The 21,161-nt window shown below is 37.6% G+C and overlaps 1 protein-coding gene across 5 annotated transcripts in view; it reads left to right on the top strand.

Moving 5' to 3' along the window:
- Nucleotides 1-21,161, top strand: part of DENND6A (DENN domain containing 6A) — a 66,089-nt gene that overhangs the window by 36,019 nt on the left and 8,909 nt on the right. For all 5 annotated transcript variants that reach the window (XM_045493294.1, XM_045493295.1, XM_045493297.1 and 2 more), the window contains 3 exons: nucleotides 5,471-5,593; nucleotides 6,120-6,215; nucleotides 8,332-8,426. In XM_045493294.1, coding sequence (XP_045349250.1) covers nucleotides 5,471-5,593; nucleotides 6,120-6,215; nucleotides 8,332-8,426 — 314 coding nt within the window. The remainder of the gene's footprint in view (nucleotides 1-5,470; nucleotides 5,594-6,119; nucleotides 6,216-8,331; nucleotides 8,427-21,161) is intronic.

The raw sequence follows: 21,161 nt of genomic DNA, 5'->3' as shown, positions 1-21,161 counted from the left end.
ATAAAAATAATACTGAAAAAATATCCTATGATTTTCCTACAGAACTCTCATTTTAGTAATTTTACACTTCAGTTAATTAGACACATACCATCAATATTTATTAAAGTTCGAGCTGGAGATAGGTTTCTTCCTTGAATATTTAATACTTATCTCCCCTAATAAAAGTACTTTATATAATAGATATTTCTAATGTACTATAATTTCATAGAATGCTTCATCTTATAATTGTACTTGCTGTCTGTTTTTGCCCTTACTGAGAATATAGTACAATACTTGTGAGAAAACATAATTTCCAGCTTTAATGCCTTAAGGGCATCCCACTATTAAATGTATACTTACCCACATACACACACTTGCCACTTTTCTGTAAATTTGTGATTGTTTCAAAATTATGTATATATATATGTTTATATTTGTAAACGTATATGTGTATACATGCATATAGATAGTTGAAACAATCATAAATTTACAGAAAAGTAGTAAGTATAATATAGAAAACTTTTTTCCTCGAACCAGTGGATAGTCATTTGAAGACCTGATGTTCCCATCATCTCTGAATACTTTAGAGTCTATTTCGTACAAATAAGGATATAATGCAGCCATCAAAATTGGGAAGTTAACATTGATAATATTATTTAATTCAGATGTCACCAGTTGTCACAATACTAGTTCAGAATTTTCTGTTACATTTCCTTGTCCTGTCTCTTCTGTCTCTCTTTCAGTCTGGAATAGATCTTCAAGTCTTCTTTTCATACACCTAAGCTTCTTGTGGTTACAAGACAGTTATTTTGCAGGAAATCCCTGAGTTTAGGTCTGTCTGGGATTTACTCAAAATTGGATTCAAGCTCTGCATGTTTGACATGGAGGTAGCTTGCGTTATTACTGGTGACGTTTACTTTGTGGTATTCTCCAAGCTTCTTGATTGGTAGTTACTCGTTTTCTTTTTGTGAATAAGTATTTTGTAGGGAGGCACTTTGAAACTATGTATATGAGTTATTTATTGCTGTGTAATAAATTACCCCAATATTTAGAGGCTTGAGAGAACAAATAGTACTTCACACACTTTCTGAGGGTTAGGAATCTGGGAATGGCTTAGCTAGATGGTTCTAGCTCTAAATCTCTTATGAAGTTGCAGTCAAGATACCAGCTAGGGTTTTAGTCATTTGGACAAATGGGGCATGAGGATCTGTTTCCCTAAAAGGCTTACTTGGCTGCTGGCTGGAGGTCACCGTTTCTTGTGGATTTTAGCAGGAGCCTCATTTCTAGCCATGTGGACCGACCCATAGGGCAAGTTGAATGTTCTCACTGTATTAGGCAGGTGATCTGAGAGAAGGCAGAAGCCAAAATGTCTTTTATGACCCAGCCTTCAAAATTGCACACTGTTGCTTTGCCTTATTCTGTTTGTTACGTGTAAACCAATAACGTAGCCCACAGCTAAGAGGCGGAGGACTGGGCTCCCATGGTTTTTGTTGTTGTTGTTGTTTTTTAAATGTTTATTTTTGAGGGGGGTGGGGAGGGAGACAGAGCAGGGTTGGGGGAGGGGCAGAAAGAGAGGGAGACACAGAATCCAAAGTAGGCTCCAGGCCCTGAGGTGTCAGCTCAGAACCCGACACAGGGCTCTAACCCATGAACTGCAAGATCATGACCTGAGCTGAAGTTGGATGCTTAACCACTTAACCAACTGAGCCGCTAGGCTTCCATGTTTTATTTATTTTTTTTTTTTTTAACGTTTATTTTTATTTTTGGGACAGAGAGAGACAGAGCATGAACGGGGGAGGGGCAGAGAGAGAGGGAGACACAGAATCGGAAACAGGCTCCAGGCTCTGAGCCATCAGCCCAGAGCCCGACGCGGGGCTCGAACTCATGGACCGCGAGATCATGACCTGGCTGAAGTCGGACGCTTAACCGACTGCGCCACCCAGGCGCCCCTAGGCTTCCATGTTTTAAAAGGAGTGTCAAAGAATTTGTAGAAATATTTTAAATCATTACATTGTGTATATTTTATGGGCTGTTGTTTTTTTCTGTTTTATTCAATAGGTTATTAAAATCCATTATTTTCATTTGGTGTTCCAGTTGTCCCCAATTTGGCCAGTGACACTTGTCTTCAAGTTGGCCTCTGTTTTGTTTTGTTTTGTTTTGTTTTTTTACATATCCTTGTCATTCTTTAAACATTTCCTTCCTTCTTTTTTTTTTTTTTAAAGTCTATTCATTTATTTTTGAGAGAGAGCATGAGTGGGGGTGGGTGAGGGCAGAGAGAGAGACAGACAGAGAGAGAGAGAGAGAGACAAAATCCTAAGCAGGCTCTGCACTGTCAGCACAGAGCCTGATGTAGGCTCAAATTCATGAACCATGAGACCGTGACTGGAGCCGAAACAAAGAGGTGGACACTTAACTGACTGAGCCACCCAGGCACCCTGAAACACTTCCTTGCTTTCTAGTATAAAATGTGCCAAGCTTATCTTTTTTTTTTAATTAAAAAATATATAATTCACATACCATAGTATTTGCTCTTTTAAAATATACAATTCACTGGTTTTTACTGTATTTCACAAACTTGTGCAATCATTACTGCTATCTAGTTCTAGAACATTTTCATCGCTTCAAAAAGTAACCCTGTACCCAGTGGCAGTTATTCCCCATTCTCTCTCCTCTACCATCCTCTGGGAACCACTAATCTACTTTCTATCTCCATCCTTCGATTTGCCTCTTTGGGGCATACCATATAAATAGAATCCTAAAATACGTGGCTTTTTGTGTCTGCTTACACTTAGCAAATCATTTCCATGGTTTATCCGTGCAGTAGCCTGAATCATTATTTGATTCACTTTATGATGTTCTGTTGTGTGGATACCACATTTTATTTATCCATTAATTCACTGAAGGATATTTGGATGGTTTCTACTTTTTGACTGTTACATATAATGCTACTACGAACATTTGTATATAAGCTTTTGCGTGGACCTATGTTTTCTTGGGTGCCAAGATTTTCTTGTATTTTTTCTTCCTTAGCCCTGGAATCACCCATTTCTTCAAAAAGCCTTGACTTTTTTTAGTGGAGAATAGGATTCAGAAGCCAAAATCTGGGTACTGGTTGAGCTCATTGCTATTGGAATATCACTGATTTTAGGCCCTCTCAGTGGACAGAGCTAGGGAGTATACATATATATATATACACATACATACATATATATTTGTAAAGGGATGCATATGTACCTACTCATATATAATACGTATACATTTTTGCATATGTATTTCTGTATCTGTATTTATTGAAAACCCTAAAGTCACACCAGTACCCCCAATTCCAATCCTACAAGACAAGGTTCACTCTAGTTTTCTTTCTTTATTGGTATTTCTTTTCCCTTTCTGAGGAACTACCTCCTATTATTCTTAATTTATTTACTTATTTGATCAGTCCTTGTTAGTAACCAGTATCTCATTGCTGCTTAAACCCTCTCCTCCATGCAGATGACTTTCTTACCCAACTTGGGCTCTGACACTCCACACCCACCTGCCCTTCATAGATACCCTTCCTCAACCTTCTCAGGCTGTGCTCCATGCCAGATTCCCCCCACGTGGTTATGCTCCTACCCCAGTTAGGCTTCTGTATTGCACATTTAGGCCCCCTATCCATATGCTTGCTTGTGCTCTGGCTCCCGATGTTAGGCCAACCCCCAGAGGAAAGCCCTCCTTACCCTACAGTGCTCCTATACCTCATCCCAAACCACCTCTCCATGCACACACCCTATTCCCCCTGCTCTTACATTCCACCGTGGACAACTTCAACACACTCTGGCTCTGACACTTCATACCAGGCTGCCCCTCCAGGCCCCTCACACTTCTTGGCCTGTCATCTCAAACCAGATCACCTTCACACATGTACACCTTCCTCACCACGTTTGGGTTCCAGCAGCCCCACAGCAAGTCACCTTCTCCATGTGAACGTCTCCCTTATCTCACATAAGCCCTCACACCCTGCTCTGAGCCATCATGTCTTCCTTTCTCTCCTGGCAGAGATGCCTACCATGCACCATGTTCTGTTTTAGGATTGAATTGTTTAGGAAAGGAAGAGGAAGAAGAGCTCGTTTGTCTTATTCCTGAACTGTTTATTATTTTGCTTTGGGTGTTTTTGCACTTCCTTCACATTTGTATTCTTGCCTTTGAATAGTTAAAACTAAATTTCCCTAATTTCCATTCCACAAATCTGTTTTATATTTTTTCATGTAAGCTTTTTTCTTTTTCTTTCTTTCCTTCTTGTTTAATTTTTCTTGTTTTCTTCAAAATATTTACACTAGAAATTCAGATGCAAGAAAGCAATATTAATGAAATAGGTCTACCATATGATACAATTTAATAATTACTTTATATGCTTTTATTATTTGTCAGTCATTCTGTGTGTCAATATGTTGCATTTCATTTTCTTTTTTTTTTTTTTTTTTAATTTTTTTTTTTTTTTTCAACGTTTATTTATTTTTGGGACAGAGAGAGACAGAGCATGAACGGGGGAGGGGCAGAGAGAGAGACACAGAATCGGAAACAGGCTCCAGGCTCTGAGCCATCAGCCCAGAGCCTGACGCGGGGCTCGAACTCACGGACTGCGAGATCGTGACCTGGCTGAAGTCGGACGCTTAACCGACTGCGCCACCCAGGCGCCCCGCATTTCATTTTCTAAAAATTGGAATCAGTCAAATTGATATGGTTTTTAATGTGGACAAAAGAGACTTTCTGCCTGCCTTTGTTTCTTGTGTGTATATATGTTTTTAACTGGGTAGATTGATTATGATTTTTATAAATAGATAAGTATTTTTTCCTCCAATCTAGCAGGAAAAGTTGTTACCCTAATGGAAGAAATTACTAAATAAGTAAAAGTTACCAAATGTCTGAGGCTAAGTAGTGTGCCAGAGCTCTGTTCTGATAGGCTTCCATCTAGTTCCAGGGCTACTATAAAAATATGCAGCATTTCTGTAAGGAAAGGATCTGCCCAGGAAATCATTCTGTTGTTTGGCCTTCGAACTCCCCCTTGTGATTTGTTTCCATCATTTTTTAACATTGAATGCCTTGGCTCTTAAATTAATTACATCCAATAAATATCCTTTGGAAAATTGATTTTTCTTGTTTTCTTCAAAATTTTACAACAGAAATTCAAATGTAAGAAAGCAATATTGATGAAATAAATCTACTATATGGTATAATTTAATAATTATTTTGTGTGCTTTTATTATTTGTCAGCCATTCTGTGTCAATATATCACATTTCATTTTCTAAAACTTGGAGTGAGTCAAATTGATATGTTTTTTTATGTGGACTAAAGAGACTTATGCATCACTGTATTCTAAATGAATTTGTATGTCACAACAAGGCACAAATAGCTGGAAGAATTTATATCAGTATGAAGTTTTTAGAATGATTATCTAAGAACTTAAAAAACAGGGTTGGAAAATAATACTTCTACCATATAAACACCTTTTAGGTGTTTCTGCCCAGTTTTCCTTCATAGTCAGATGCTTTGGGAGCTGGTCCTGTTGGGGGAGCCCCTCGTGGTCATGGCACCGTCACCATCAGAGTCGTCAGAGACTGTATTGGCACTTGTGAAGTGAGTATATTTGGTTCCTGATGGTGATAGTTGCAGCATTTTTCCATCTGTGTTATGTTTGCACACTCATTGCACTGATCCAGACGGCACCTCTCTTATTAGAAGGGTGCTGATTATAGCCCCGTTTCATGGATGAGATAAGTAATTCATGCTCCAGGAGAGCTGGAACCATGGGGATTTTTTTTGCTTTGATTGATTGAACAAGAAACATTCATTCACTTATGCAAAGTTGGTACCTGAAAACTTTGCATGAATGGTCAGTGTCTAGTAAAAGACATGTAACTAGGGAATGGTAATGCCAGAATTTCAACCCATCTTCTGCCCCAAGTCCCGTGTTCTTTCAATACTCCATTCCATATTATTATGTATTTCCATTTGTCTTTCTGATTTCCTGAAATAAGTTTGCTGTTTACTGAAATAAGTAATCCCATGTGGGTATACTGTGTGTTATTGATGTTTTATAGTTATTGAGTAGGGCCTTTAATTTCTGTGTCCTTTGTTTAAAATGTTCTTCTTTCCTCCACAGCTGTATTTCTCCATTAAAGTACTTCAGTGACTTCCGACCTTACTTCACTATTCATGATAGCGAATTCAAAGAATATACTACTCGTACTCAAGCCCCGTGAGTAAACAAAATAATTTTTATTGACCAAGTATTTCCTATATAACCAAATTATGTAAAATTAAATTTTGAACTTATTGGCATCTTGATTTTGTAAAGAAAGGTTTGAGGAACTGCTTGTAATACTTCTACATGTCAAGTGTCAAACTTGTTTTCTTTTCAATGATTTTATTTATTAGTGGAGGATGTATTGTCATCAATAACCATCTGATTATACTTTGAGTTCTGTTTTCTTGCCTTCTGTTATCTCTTGTTGCTCTATAACTTCCTTTTCCTTCTTCTTCGTTGAATTGGCATGGAAACATCAAAATTCTTCCCAATATATTAAAGGGAAAAAATTATCTTACCCTTTCCCCCTTAGCTCCTGCTCTATTGCTTACCTTCTTTTCATAGTGAAATTTCTAGAATAACAACAACAACAAGAAATCTCCACGTACTGTCTCTACTTCTTGGCTTTCTGGTTGCTTCTCAGTCCATTGCAGGTTGATTTCTTTTTTATTTTTCAAGTTTATGTATTTACTTTGAGAGAGAGTGCACATGCTTGTGTGAGTGGGAGAGGGACAGAGAGAGAGGGAGAGAGAAAGAATCCCAAGCAGGCTCTGTGCTGTCAGTGTGGAGGCAAACGTGGGGCTCAATCTCACAACTGTGAGATTATGACTTGAGCCAATACCAGGAGTCAGACACTTAACTGACTGAGCCACCCAGGCACCCACAGGTTGATTTCTCCACTTCCACTGAAGTCAGAGTCATCAAGACCCTCTCACTGCCCAACCCTGTGCGCACATTATTGTCCTATTTTCCCTGCCTTCCCTTTCTTAATAACATTTAAGCTGTTGAACTTGAAAGCATTTTAATCTTTGACACTACTCTCACCTGTCTGCCTGGTGGTGCATCTCAGTCCCCTGTGCAGATGTCTCTGTCTCTGCCAGCACCTTAAGTGTTGGTGTTCTCCAGCACTGTGTTCTGGGATCTGATTTCACACTGATGATTCTTTCTGAGCTATCTTATCTCTACCCACAGACTCTGTTAACACCTGTATACCAATGACTGAAATTTATCTGCCCAGCCCAGATCTTTGCAAGGTGCAGACCTATATGTCCAGGGTTTTGTTGTTGTTTTTTATCACTTTACCACCTAGGTATATTAATGGCAACTGAAACTAAACATGTACAAACTGAATTCTTTCTGTCTTCTTGTTTTCTTCCCTAAACCCATGCTCCTTCCTATTTTCATGAATGGTAAAATTGTCATAAATTTCTCCTTCTTTATATGCCCCACATCAAATTTTACCAAATTCTGTCAATTTAACACCATAAAATATCTCTCATAATAACATTTGTTATCTTCTTCCCAAAAGTCTATTCTCAGCCTAACTGTCTCCAGTCTTTGTCATGTCTGCTGTTGCTTTTCCTAAATCTCTTACCGTCTTTGTAGGACACCTTCCAGATTTCCTAGAGTGATCTTCCTACATTTTCATTCATGTGGCATCCTTCCGCTTGGTTCTCTATTAGCTTTTGTTTGCCTACAAGGCTTCTAAACTTCTTAGCATATTAACTTGGTACTTAATAATCTGGCCAGCATCCAGCCATCTACCTTCATTTCTAACTCACTCATCATTCTTGCTTTGTGCTGTAGAAATACTGAGCTATTTGTAGTTCTTCAGGCACCCCACCATCTCATTTCATTGCTTTGCACATATTAGTTATTCTCCTGCATCACCTTTACCTCCCTTATCCATTTGGGAAAGAACTTCTGTGCATCTTTCATATCTTTGTGCAAATGTCATCTTTTTAGTGAAGCTGTCTTTTAATCCTCTTGATAGATACAGTTTCTCCTTTGTAATTATTGTATGTTTGATACCCCCATCACCATTTTCTAATCTGTGGCATTGTGATGGGGTATGCATACGTTTCTTCCTGTATGCTTTTAGGAAGACCATGTCTTTCCATCTTTACTTGTTTAGGGCTAAACATGGTGCTTGGCATCTAGTTGTTATGTAATGCATGGAGTGAAGGAAAAGATAATCTGTTGTTCAATCTAAAGAAATTATAAACTATTCTTCACTGATGGAGCATTTGTCTTTTTCTCACTTTGTTTCTGTTTTGTTTTTATGTAGGCCCTCAGTCATATTAGGAGTAACCAACCCTTTTTTTGCAAAAACACTCCAGCATTGGCCACACATTATTCGAATAGGAGACCTTAAACCTGCAGGTAAAGTATAAACTCAGTGTTCTGTTTTTACTATGTAATGTGGCTAAGCAGGATAATTTCTTCCCCTTTGTTTATAAACTCTTGATTACTTTTTAATTATGTTTATGGTAACCACTGCATAAAGGCCTTAAGAGAAGAGCGTAGTAACTTCCCACTAAAATTATGTAACCCATCATGTTCTCCTATTAACAAATGTACTTCTAGTGTTATAAACGTGGAATGAATTATAACAAAATGAAACCTTAAAAATTTGAGCTACTTTTTGTATATATATAAACCCAATTAAATGGGGATTTCCAATACTGTTTGAATAAAACCTTGTAGAAGCTTGAATTATTCAACTTGGCACAAAATTCTCTGCTAGGTTTCAAAACCAGTATTATACAATTTCTGTGGCACTGGTACTAATTAAGGAAGTGGTCAAAGGTGCCTTCCTTGAGGATAAGATATATAGTATTTTGCTAATGGTAACAATTTAGTAACTGTATTTATTTTATTATTATTATTTTTTAAAGGAACAGTGTTAATTTATTGGAAGGGTGTAAGCTGGACCTACATTGCCAATGTTGAGTTGATAGTAGAGAGCTGGGTCTCTCTCTTTTTTTTTTTTTAAGGTTTATTTATTTTTTTTACTTTCTATAATTTATTTATTTATTTATTATAATTTACATCCAAGTTAGTTAGCACATGGTGCAACAGTGATTTCAGGAGTAGATTCCTTAATGCCCCTTGCCCATTTAGCCCATCCTCCTCCCACAACCCCTCCAGTAACCCTCTGTTCTCTATATTTAAGAGTCTCTTATGTTTTGTCCTTCTCCCTGTTTTTAATTATTTTTGCTTCCCTTCCCTTATGTTCATCTGTTTTGTCTCTTAAAGTCCTCAGATGAGTGAAGTCATATGATGTCTTTCTCTGACTAATTTCACTTGGCATAATACCGTCTAGTTCCATCCACGTAGCTGTGAATGGCAAGATTTTATTCTTTTTGATTGCCAAGTAATACTCCATCGTGTATATATACCACATCTTCTTTATCCATTCTTCCATCGATGGACATGTGGGCTCTTTCCATACTTTGGCTATTGTTGACTGCACTGCTATAAACATTGGAGTACATGTGCCTCTTCGAAACAGTATACCTGTATCCCTTGGATAAATACCTAGTAGTGCAGTTGCTGGGTCGTAGGGTAGTTCTATTTTTAATTTTTTGAGAAAATTCCATACTGTTTTCCAGAGTGGCTGCACCAGTTTGCATTCCTACCAGCAGTGCCAAAGAGATCCTCTTTCTTCACATCCTCACCAACATCTGTTGTTGCCTGAGTTGTTAATGTTAGCCATTCTGACAGGTGTGAGATGGTATCTCATTGTGGTTTTGATTTGTATTTCCCTGATGATGAGTGATGCTGAGCATTTTTTCATGTGTCGGTTGGCCATCTGAATGTCTTCCTTGGAGAAGTGTCTATTCATGTCTTTTGCCCATTTCTTCACTGGATTATTTGTTATTTGCGTGTTGAGTTTGATATGTTCTTTATAGATTTTGGGTACTAACCCTTTATCTGATATGTCGTTTGCAAATATCTTCTCCCATTCCGTTGGTTGCCTTTTAGTTTTGCTGATTGTTTCCTTCGCTGTGCAGAAGCTTTTTATTTTGATGAGGTCCCAATAGTTCATTTTTGCTTTTGTTTCCCTTGCCTCCGGAGATGTGTTAAGTAAGAAGTTGCTGCAGCCAAGGTCAAAGAGGTTTTTGCCCGCTTTCTCCTTGAGGATTTTGATGGCTTCCTGTCTTACATTGAAGTCTTTCATCCACTTTGAGCTTATTTTTGTGTATGGTGTAAGAAAGTGGTCCAGGTTCACTTTTTTCTGCATGTCGCTGTCCTGTTTTCCCAGCACCATTTGCTGAAGAGACTGTCTTTATTCCATTGGATATTCTTCCTGGTTTGTCAAAGATTAGTTGGCCATACCTTTGTGGGTCCATTTCTGGGTTCTCTGTTCTGTTCCATTGATCTGAGTGTCTGTTTTTGTGCCAGTACCATACTGTCTTGATGATTAAATCTTTGTAATATATCCTGAAGTCCAGGATTGTGATCCTCCAGCTTTGGTTTTCTTTTTCAAGATTGCTTTGGCTGTTCGAGGTCTTTTCTGGTTCCATACAAATTTTAGGATTGTTTGTTCTAGCTCTGTGAAGAATGCTGGTGTTATCTTAATAGGTATTACATTGAATATGTAGATTGCTTCGGGTAGTATTGACATTTTAACATTTGTTCTTCCTATCCAGGAGTATGGAATATCTTTGCATTTTTTTTGTGTCCTCTTCAATTTCTTTCATAAGCTTTCTATAAGCTTTCATAAGCTTTCATAAGTTTTCAGTGTATAGATTTTTCACCTCTTTGGTTAGATTTATTCCTAGATATTTTATGGTTTTGGATGCAATTGTAAAGGGGATCAATTCCTTGATTTCTCTTTCTGTCGCTTCATTATTGGTGTATAGGAATGCAACTGATTTCTGTGCATTGATTTTATATCCTGTGACTTTGCTGAATTCATGGATCAGTTCTAGCATTTTTTGGTGGAATCTTTTGGGTTTTATAGAGTATCATATCATCTGCAAAGAGTGAAAGTTTGACCTCCTCCTGGCTGATTTGGATGCCTTTTATTTCTTTGTGTTGTCTAATTGCTGAAGCTAAGACTTCCAATAATATGTTGAATAACAGTGGCAAGAGTGGATATCCCCTGTCTTGTTCCCGACCTTAGGGAGAAAGCCTGAAAATATTTTTAAATAATGTTATGATGTGTTACTTTTAAAGACTTCTTTTGGTATACACAGGTGTGGTTTTTTTTTTTTTTTTTTAATTTTTTAAGTTTATGTATTTATTTTGAGAGAGAGAGAGCAAGAGAGAGCAGAGAGGGCCAGAGAGAGAAAGGAGAGAGAGAGAATCTCAAGCAGGCTCTGCACTGTTAGCATGGAGCCCGACGCAGGGCTCTGATCCCACTAACTGTGAGATCATGACCTGAGCAGAGATCAAGAGTCGGCCGCTTAACCCACTGAGCCACCAGGTGCCCCTACACAGGTATATTTGAACTATTGTTTAATAATATTATTTTATGAACTGTGCCTTTGAGGATATACCTAAATCTAAATAGATATGTTAGACTCAAGCAATAACAGTTCAAATCATATTATTTACAAATATTAGTCTTATACTGAAATCCTTAGAAGCCTTAAGAAATAGAGGAAAGAGTAAATAGCTTTACCTTGGCAGTCAGATCTTAGTGTTCTTAGGCAGAACAGACTATTTAAGCCTCAAATTCTTTGTTTGCTGAGAGATTAAACAGTTCCTGACTCATGGCACTCTGTAAATGTCATAGTCACCTGCCATTTCACTGGTATCCTCTCTGATTTAATGATAATTTAGAACACAGCAGTCACCAGAGTCTTAACTTTGAGAAGATACAGAGTTTTTTAAAATCTTAATTTAATATTGATATTTATTTTCATGGTTTTGTCCTATTAATCTAGACTATTTGATTAACTGTAATATTGTTGACTGTTGTCTTTTTCCAATGAAAAAGTCTCTTTGTTGGGGCTTTAAGTAGAGGAACTTTTGCATAAAATCATTGGTAAAGTAGCGTGAATTGATAATGCCTGTTTAACTTTTTAAGACACTGCCAAACTGTTTTCCAAGGTGGCCCACCATTTTACATTAAGAAAATTTTTTTTAAGTTTATTTGTTTTTAAGTTCCAGTTAATGTTCAGTGTACTATTAGTTTTGGGTGTACAATATAGTGATTCAACACCAACACCTGGTGCTCATCACAAGTGTACTCTTTAATCCCCACCACCTATAACATTCCCCAACCCACCTCCCCTCTCGTACCATCGGTATGTTGTCTATAGTTAAGAGTCCGTTTGTTGGTTTGCCTCTCTCTCTTTTTACCCTGTGCTCATTTGTTTTGTTTCTTAAAGTCCACATATGAATGAAATCATATGGTATTTGTCTTTCTCTGACTGACTTATTTCGCTTAGCACAGTACTCTCTACCCACAGCGTGGGCCTTGAACCCACAACCCCAAGATCAAGAGTCACAGACTCTTCTAAGCCAGCCAGGTGCCCCTCATTTTACATTCTCACCAACAGTGTATGAGGGTTCCTATTTCTTCATATCCCTCCCAGGAGTTGATACTGTCTTTTTTAATATAACCATTTAGTGGGTTTGAAATGGTGGTTTTCATTTGCTTTGCCCTCGTGAATAATTGATGTTGAGCATCTTTTTATTTTTTTTAATTTTTTTTAAGTTTATTTATTTTGAGAAAGAGACAGCACGAGTGGGGTAGGGAGAGAGAGAGAGAGAGGGAGAGTAAATTCCAAGCAGGCTCCACATCACTAGCACAGGGCCCCACGTGAGGTTCAATCTCATGAACTATGAGATCACGACCTGGCCCAAGATCAAGAGTCAGATGCTTAACTGACTAAGCCACCCAGTCGCGCTGAGCATCTTTTCATCTACTTATTAGTCGTTCATATATCTTCTTGGATGAAATGTTGATTTAAATCTTTTGCCAATTTTTCATTAGGTTACTTGTCTTATTTAGTTGTAGAGATCTTTATGTATTTTGGACACAAGTCTGTTTTTAGATATATGATTTACAGATATTTTATCACAGTATTTGGCTTCTTTTTTTTTTGTTTTCTTAATGATATCTTTGAAGTGTGAAAGTGTTTTTCCCCATGAGTTTTATTGAGATATAATTGACAAACAACACTGTGTAAGTTTAGGGTATACAGCATAATGACTTGACTTACATATATTGTCAAATGATTACCACAATGAGTTTAGTTAATATCTATCACTTCATACAGATACCAGAAAAAAAGGAAAACAATGTTGTTTTTTTGTAATGAGAACTCTTGGGATTTACCCTCTTAACAATTTTCAAATATACTATACAACAGTGTTAATGAGAGTCATCATGTTATGCACTGAATCCCCAATACTTAATTTATCTTATAAGTAGAAGTTTCTACCTTTTGACCACTTTCATCCATTTCTCCTACTCCTAACCTCTGATAACCACAAACATGTGTTAATTTTGGTGAAGTCTAGCCTATCAGTGTTTTTCTTTTATGGATTGACCTTTTGATGTTGTGTCTAAGAACTCATTGCCCAACCCAAGGTCACAAAGATTTTCTATGTTTTTTTTCTAAAAGTTTTATTATGTTACCACCTACATTTAAGTCTATGAACCACTTTAGTTATTCTTTGTGTATGATATGGGTTAAGAGTCCAAAATAATCTTTTGTGCATGTTGACAACTCATTTGCTCTAGCACTATTTATTAAAGACTGTCTTTTTTCTATTGAATTGCCTTGGTACCTTTGTGGAAAATCAACACTAATACAGTGTCTTGATTACTGTAGGTTTTTTTTTTTTTTTTTATGTTTATTTATTTTGAGAGCAAGCATATGCAAGTGTGCACAAGTTAGGCAGAGAGAGAAGGAGAGAGAAGGAAAGAGAGAATCCCAAGCAGGCTCTGTGCTGTCAGAGGCCCAATGCAGGGCTCTATCCCACAAACCGTGAGGTCATGACCTGAGCTGAAATCAAGACTTGAATGCTTAACCAACTGAGCACCCAGTTGCCCCTACTGTAGTTTTATAGCAGGTTTTGATATCAGGAAGTATAAGTCTTTTTTTGTTTGTTTAAAGTTTATTTATTTATTTATTTTGAGAGAGAGAGTTGGATGCTTAACCAACGTAACCACCAGGTGCCCTTCTAATTTTGTTCTTCTTATCCAAAGTTGTTTTGGCTATTCTTTGGTCTTTTGCATTTCTAAATTTTAGGATCACTTTGTCAGTTTCTGCGGACAGCTAGCTGGGATTTTGATAGGGATTATGTTAATATGCAGTTAGTTTGGGTTTTTTTGTGTGTCTTCCAATCCAGGACTTGGGACATCTCTCCATTGTTTAGGTCTTCTTTAATTTTTCTCACAGCAAGGTTTTGTAGTTTTCAACATACAGGTCTAATTATGATGTTAGATGTAGTTTTTCATAGATATCATTCATTAGATTGACAAGTGCCTTTCTATTCATAGTTTGTTGAGAATGATTATCATGAATTGGTGTTAAACTTTGTTAAATGCTTTTCCTGTATCTATGGAGATTGTCATGTGGTTTTTGTTCGTTATTAATATGGCATATTAATTGCATTTTCGATGTTAAACCAACCTTAACATTCCTTGGACAAAGCCCATTTGGTTATGGTATATAGTCCTTTTTTCTGTTGATAGATTTGATTTGTTTACATTTTTGTTGAGGATTTTTACGTCTATATTCATGAGGGATATCAGTCTGTAGTTTTCTTGTGATATCTTGCCAGCTAATATTCTTGCTACTCTGAGAATCCTCTTCAGGCAAGTGAAGTCACCATTTTTTTTAATTAAAAAAATTTTTTTTAATGTTTGTTTTTGAGACAGAGAGAGCGAGTAAGGGAGGGGCAGAGAGAGCGGGAGGGAGACGAAGATCCAAAGCAGGCTCTGTGCTGAGAGCAGAGAGCCTGATGCAAGGCTCAAACTCACAAACCGTGAGATCATGACATGAGCCGAAGTCAGATGCTTTAACCGACCGAGTCACCCTGGCGCCCCTCAAGTTAACCATTTAAAAGCAAGACCTAGGACCAGGGTGCCTGGGTGGCTCAGTTGGTTAAGCATCCCACGTCACCTCAGGTCATGATCTCGCAGATTGTGAGTTCAGGCCCCACATTGGGCTCTGTGCCCTCAGCCAAGAGCCTGGAACCTGCTTCTGATTCTGTCTCCCTCTCTCTCTGTACCCCCCCCCCCCCTTCTCTCTCTCTCAAAACTAAATAAACATTAAAAAAAAATTGGGCACCCGGGTGGCTCAGTTGGTTAAGTATCCGACTTTGGATCAGTTCATGATCTCACAGTTCATGAGTTCAAGCCCCACATCGGGCTCTATGCTGACAGCTCAGAGCCTGGGCCTGCTTCAGATTCTGTGTCTCCCTCTCTGTCTCTGCCCCTCCCCTGCTTATGCTCTGTTTCTGTCAAAAATAAGTAAACATTTTAAAAAAAAATTTAAAAACATATCAACTTCTAAAAAAACTAAAATAAATAAAAATAAAAGTAAGACCTAGGACCAAGGTAGGGGAGAGGACAATTCTTGAATTTATTTTTCAAAGTGGGGATGAGGGCAGGTATGGAATATTAGACTTTATTTTAAGCAGCCTACTTTAGAGAAGAGCTGATGTATTCTTTCTCATTATTTCTATTATGAGCTTATTTGGACCACTTCATCAGGTATCATTTTTTCTGTAGAAAGTGATGGCAGTGTGTGGAAACATTATGCTTTATAGATCCTTAGTTGTCAGTGAGGAGTGAATGCTAGAGGTTGTCAGTGTCCTCAGTTTGGTCCTTGTTCAATTAGTAGAGAAAATATGTTGTGGACAAAGACACCAGAGGTAGTTCAATTATTTGGGTCAAGACTTTAGTGTCTGACTGTTTCTAGGACTCACAGGTCTTATATGAGCACAAGTCTTTTCTGTTTTTTTATTTTTGTTTTTATTTTTATTTTTATTTTTTTTAATGTTTATTTATTTGAGCCCCAACACGGGACTCAAACCCACAGACCACAAGATCATGACCTGAACCAAAGTCAAACGCTTAACTGAGCCACCCAGGCGCCCCAGTATAGGAGCACAAGTCTTAACAGAAGTGCAAAATTTCATTACGTTTAGAGTGTTTATGATACTTTCCCCCACTTACCCTAAAAGTTGTTTTTGTGGGTAAAATAAACATAACATAAAATTTACCATCGTAACTATTTTTAAGTATGTAATTCATTTAAAAATAATATAGTGGCATTAAGTATATTCATACTGTGCAGCCATTGCCACTGTCCATTTCCAGAACTTCTTCATAATCTCAAACAGAAGGATTTGGATTTAGTTCACCCAAATCCAACATCTATTAAACAATAACTCCCCAATTAACGCATCCCCCAACCCCTGGTAACTTCTATTCTAATTACTGTTTCTGTGAAGTTGACTTTTGCCCTTTGGTGTCTGACCTATTTCACTGTTTCAGGGTTAATTTATGTTGTAGTGTGCATAAGAATTGCATTCCTTTTTTTAAAAAAAATGTAAAATGAATATAACATGAAATTTACCACCTTAACCATTCTTTAAGTATATAGTCTAGTGGCATTAAGTACATTCGCATTGTTGAACTATAGTCACCACCATATACTCAAATGCCCTTTTTATCTTGTAAAGTTGAAACTCTATACCCATTAAACAATAATTTGCCATCCACTTCTCTCTCTGCCACCATGTCCCAGCCTTTAGTAACTTTGTGTCGATAAGAATTTGACTACTCAGGTATTTCATATAAGTGGAATTTTACTTTACTTGTCCTTTTGTGACTGGCTTATTTCACTTAGCAAAAAGTCTTCAAGGTTCATTCATGTTGTAGCATGTGTCAGAATTTACTTCTTTAAGACCAAATAATATTCCATTGTATATATATATACCACATTTTATTTATCCATTTATCTGTCAGTGGACACTTAGGTTACTTCTACTTTTGAGTTATTGCAAACAATACTTCTATGAACATAGATGTACAGATATCTCTTTGAGTCTCTACTTTTAACTTCTTTTGAGTATAAACACAAAGTGGGTTTGTTGGACCATGTAGTCATGTGTGTTTAATTTTTTTGAGAAACTGCCTTTTTTTTTTTTTTTTACTTTCCATTCTCAGCAATAATGCACAAAGGTGTCAATTTCTCCACATCCTTGCCAACACTTGTTATTTTTTGATGGTAGCCATCCTAATGGGAGTGAGGTGGTATCTTATTGTGGTTCTGATTTGCATTTCCCTAGTGATTAGTAATGTTGAGCACCTTTTCATGCGTTTACCGGCTAACCGTATATCTTCCTTGGAGAATTATCTTTTCAAGTTCTTAGCCTGATTTTTAATCAGGTTGCTATGTTGTTGTTGAGTTGTAGTTCTTTATATATTCTGGATACCAATCCGTTATCAGATAAATGCTTTTTAAATGTTTTCTCCTTTCTGTGATTTGCCTTGTCATTCTTTCATTTATAGTGTCCTTTGATGCACAAAAGTTTTAAATTTTGATGGAGTCCAGTTTGTATGTTCTTTTATTGCCCTTGCTTTTGGTATCATATTCATGAAAATCCATTTATCTTTTAATTTATGAGTGTTGGGTATATATATTGGGGCATTTTTCTGCTCATTGATATGAAGACCAGGACCACTGCATATGCTGCACAAGTTATGAAACACACTATCTGAAAGGGTCAGTAAAACTGCAGAAAAACTTTTATTTTGCAGGGAAGGCACAGCAAAACTGAGACAGCTTTACCAGAAACATACATTTAGTTTTAACCCTATAGAGGGATCATTCCTCCTGATTCAAAAGGATTATTTCTTCTGGTTTATACCTAGTTTTAGTTCACCTAAATCCTGTCAAATAGAGAAACGTAATGTTAAGGTGGTGGTACTTAACAAATATTCCTCAAAGAGAAAGTAATTCTATTAGTGTATATTGGATCAGGTTATAAACTGATGATTTCTAAGCAGACATTAGGTGTGGTGATTTCACTAACAGTAAAATATTTGGCCTAAAGATTCTCATGCCAATATACAGAGGTGCAGCGTTGATGACTATTAATTTAATAATGTTAAACCCCTCTCTAATGTGCATTGTACATAACAGATACTGAATAAGTATTTTTAATTAAAATAAATATCTGTGGGGCGCCTGGGTGGTTCAGTCGGTTGAGCATCTGACTTCGGCTCAGGTCATGATCTCGCGGTCTGTGAGTCTGAGCCCCGCGTCGGGCTCTGTGCTGACAGCTCAGAGCCTGGAGCCTGCTTTGGGTTCTGTGTCTCTCTCTCTATGCCCCTCCCCAACTCATGCTCTGTCTCTCTCTCTGTCTGTCAAAAATAAAAAAAAACTTTATGGGGCGCCTGGGTGGCGCAGTCGGTTAAGCGTCCGACTTCAGCCAGGTCACGATCTCGCGGTCTGTGAGTTCGAGCCCCACGTCAGGCTCTGGGCTGATGGCTCAGAGCCTGGAGCCTGTTTCCGATTCTGTGTCTCCCTCTCTCTCTGCCCCTCCCCCGTTCATGCTCTGTCTCTCTCTGTCCCAAAAATAAATAAACGTTGGAAAAAATAAATAAATAAATAAATAAATAAAAACTTTAAATTTTTTTTTTTTCAACGTTTTTATTTATTTTTGGGACAGAGAGAGACAGAGCATGAACGGGGGAGGGGCAGAGAGAGAGGGAGACACAGAATCGGAAACAGGCTCCAGGCTCTGAGCCATCAGCCCAGAGCCCGACGCGGGGCTCGAACTCACGGACTGCGAGATCGTGACCTGGCTGAAGTCGGACGCTCAACCGACTGCGCCACCCAGGCGCCCCAAAACTTTAAAAATAAATAAATAAATGTCTGTAATTATAGGACTTTAATTCATTTTCAGACACTTTTTTTTCCCAAAGCCATCTGACAAATATCCATTAAAAAAAATGTTTTTTTTTTTGTAAAGGCAATGTATCTTCATGATGAATGTTCTTTTCATCTATTACGTACTACAGTGTAAGAATTATGGTGGCTAGGGTTAGAGATCAGTATGCATCTTACACCTGATGAGGTCCAGTGAATCAGAGGGGAATCATGTGAGTGAAGATTGCTGCATGGGTTTATTTTTGTCTTTTACCTTTTTTAAAAAATGGATAAGGATGCTACCTATCTTCATTATTAGCCGGAACGTACTGAATATAAGGAATGTACAAAACCTGATGCTGAACTTTTCTCCCCCTCTGATACTCAGTTCTTTTTGCACAGTGAGTTTCAGGAAATAATATGTTAATAAATAGTGTTGGTGGATAGAGGAATTGCAAGTACTTTGTGAATTAGAGCAGAAAGAAACAGAAAATAAGTACAGAAATACTTAGACTTAGTCAAACCATTGTGGTTTTATACATGCTATTCTTTGGATTCTTGGGGTCAGAGGCAGATAAATGACTTGAAAGTAGTTATCTGTATAGTTAAATAGTATTCTGCACTTATTAAGGGGAAAAAAGTTTTACAGATCTTGTGATGAGAAGCTACTCTGAACTCTGGAAAGCACAACCACAAGATTCAAGATGAGAGACATTCTCATAAGAATTAGTACATGGGAATAGATAAAATATGTTGACAAAGTAAAAACTATGGGCTAATGAATCAAAAATATTCTGGAAACCTGGGCATTTCTGGACAGTGCTGTTCTCTCAGGCTGTCCCCATAGCCTCTTGTTTTACCTCCTCCACGGAGCTCCAGTAGCTCCCTCTCTTCTCTTTCCTTGCTGCATGTGTCTTGCTTCAGGTTCTGTTTCTACCTAGGAGCAGTACTCCACAATGCTTCTCTTTTATCCTGTAGGCTTTTCTCTTCCACCTCAAACTCCTTTGTGCAACACAGCAGCCCTGCTCAGGAGTTCTGTCCATCTGTGGCTCAGATCTGCAGTGTGGCTTACATTATCACCACCTGGTGTCAGGGAGTATGTTAAGTGCAGATTTGATCCTGTCAGCTCATTGTCCCTAACCACCATCCCCCGTGCCCATGCTTTCAGTCTCTCAGTCACCTTAGATGTCAGACATCTTTATAGTTCCTCTTGATCTGACCTTTGAATACCTCTCTAGCTTTATCTCTTGCCCTTCTTAGCATACTCTCCATTCCTACCTTTGTAGTGTAGTGGATAAGAGTGATGGCTCAGGGGGTTAGACTGCTTTATTTCATATCCTGGTTCAAGCATGTTATCTGTGTGTCCTTGGACAAGTTGTTCCTCTAGAGCTAACAACCTGTCTAAATGGGACATTGACCAATGAGGGTGGATAATGGCAATAAAGAGCCAGTGTTGGTGGCCTACCAAGTTTGTTTTACCCATGCCTTAGTTTTTTCATCTGTGAAATGGGCATGATAAAATATACTTCTTTCTGAAGGTTAAATGCTATCATTCGTACAGTATTCAGAGCCCAGGACTGGCACAGATAAGATTGAGTAAATGGTGGCTATTACTATCCTTACCATATGTATAACTCTTTAGGCAACATGCTCTTTATGCTTCTGGACTTAACTCTACCTAAAAAGGTCTTTTTCCCTTGGATAACTTTTGTATTTCTCTTATAAGACTGCTTACATATCACTTCCTTTAGGAAACCTCGATAATTTTTTCGCTCCTGTTTGGCCAAAACACTCTTTTGTGTTTCCATCGTATCTTGTTCATAATTTCATCCAAGTGTATATCCTTTCGTATTGTCATGTATGTCGATTTGTCTTACTTTGCCATTAGATTGTGAATATTTGATGCCAGGAACTAGTTGTTTTATTTTTTATTTCCAGTATCTTGGTTTACTGACATTTACTGAATCAATGAAAAAAAATTAGCCTGTGTATCCATGATATTGACTTCTATAACAAGGGTCTGTTTAAAGTTATTATTGGGACAATTGATAAAATTAGAGTGTATCACCTTTATCATACTGCAGCTTTTCTGTAAAACTGAAATTATTTCAAAGTAGAGAGTTTATAGAATACCTGTTTTACCACAGTACGTGGTCTAAAAATTCTTTTTTTTTTTTTAATTTTTTTTTTTTTTCAACGTTTATTTATTTTTGGGACAGAGAGAGACAGAGCGTGAACGGGGGAGGGGCAGAGAGAGAGGGAG

Source organism: Leopardus geoffroyi, chromosome A2, assembly GCF_018350155.1.
Source record: "Leopardus geoffroyi isolate Oge1 chromosome A2, O.geoffroyi_Oge1_pat1.0, whole genome shotgun sequence".
Classification (NCBI taxonomy): domain Eukaryota; kingdom Metazoa; phylum Chordata; class Mammalia; order Carnivora; family Felidae; genus Leopardus; species Leopardus geoffroyi.
This window is presented reverse-complemented; position numbering and strand designations above follow the sequence as displayed.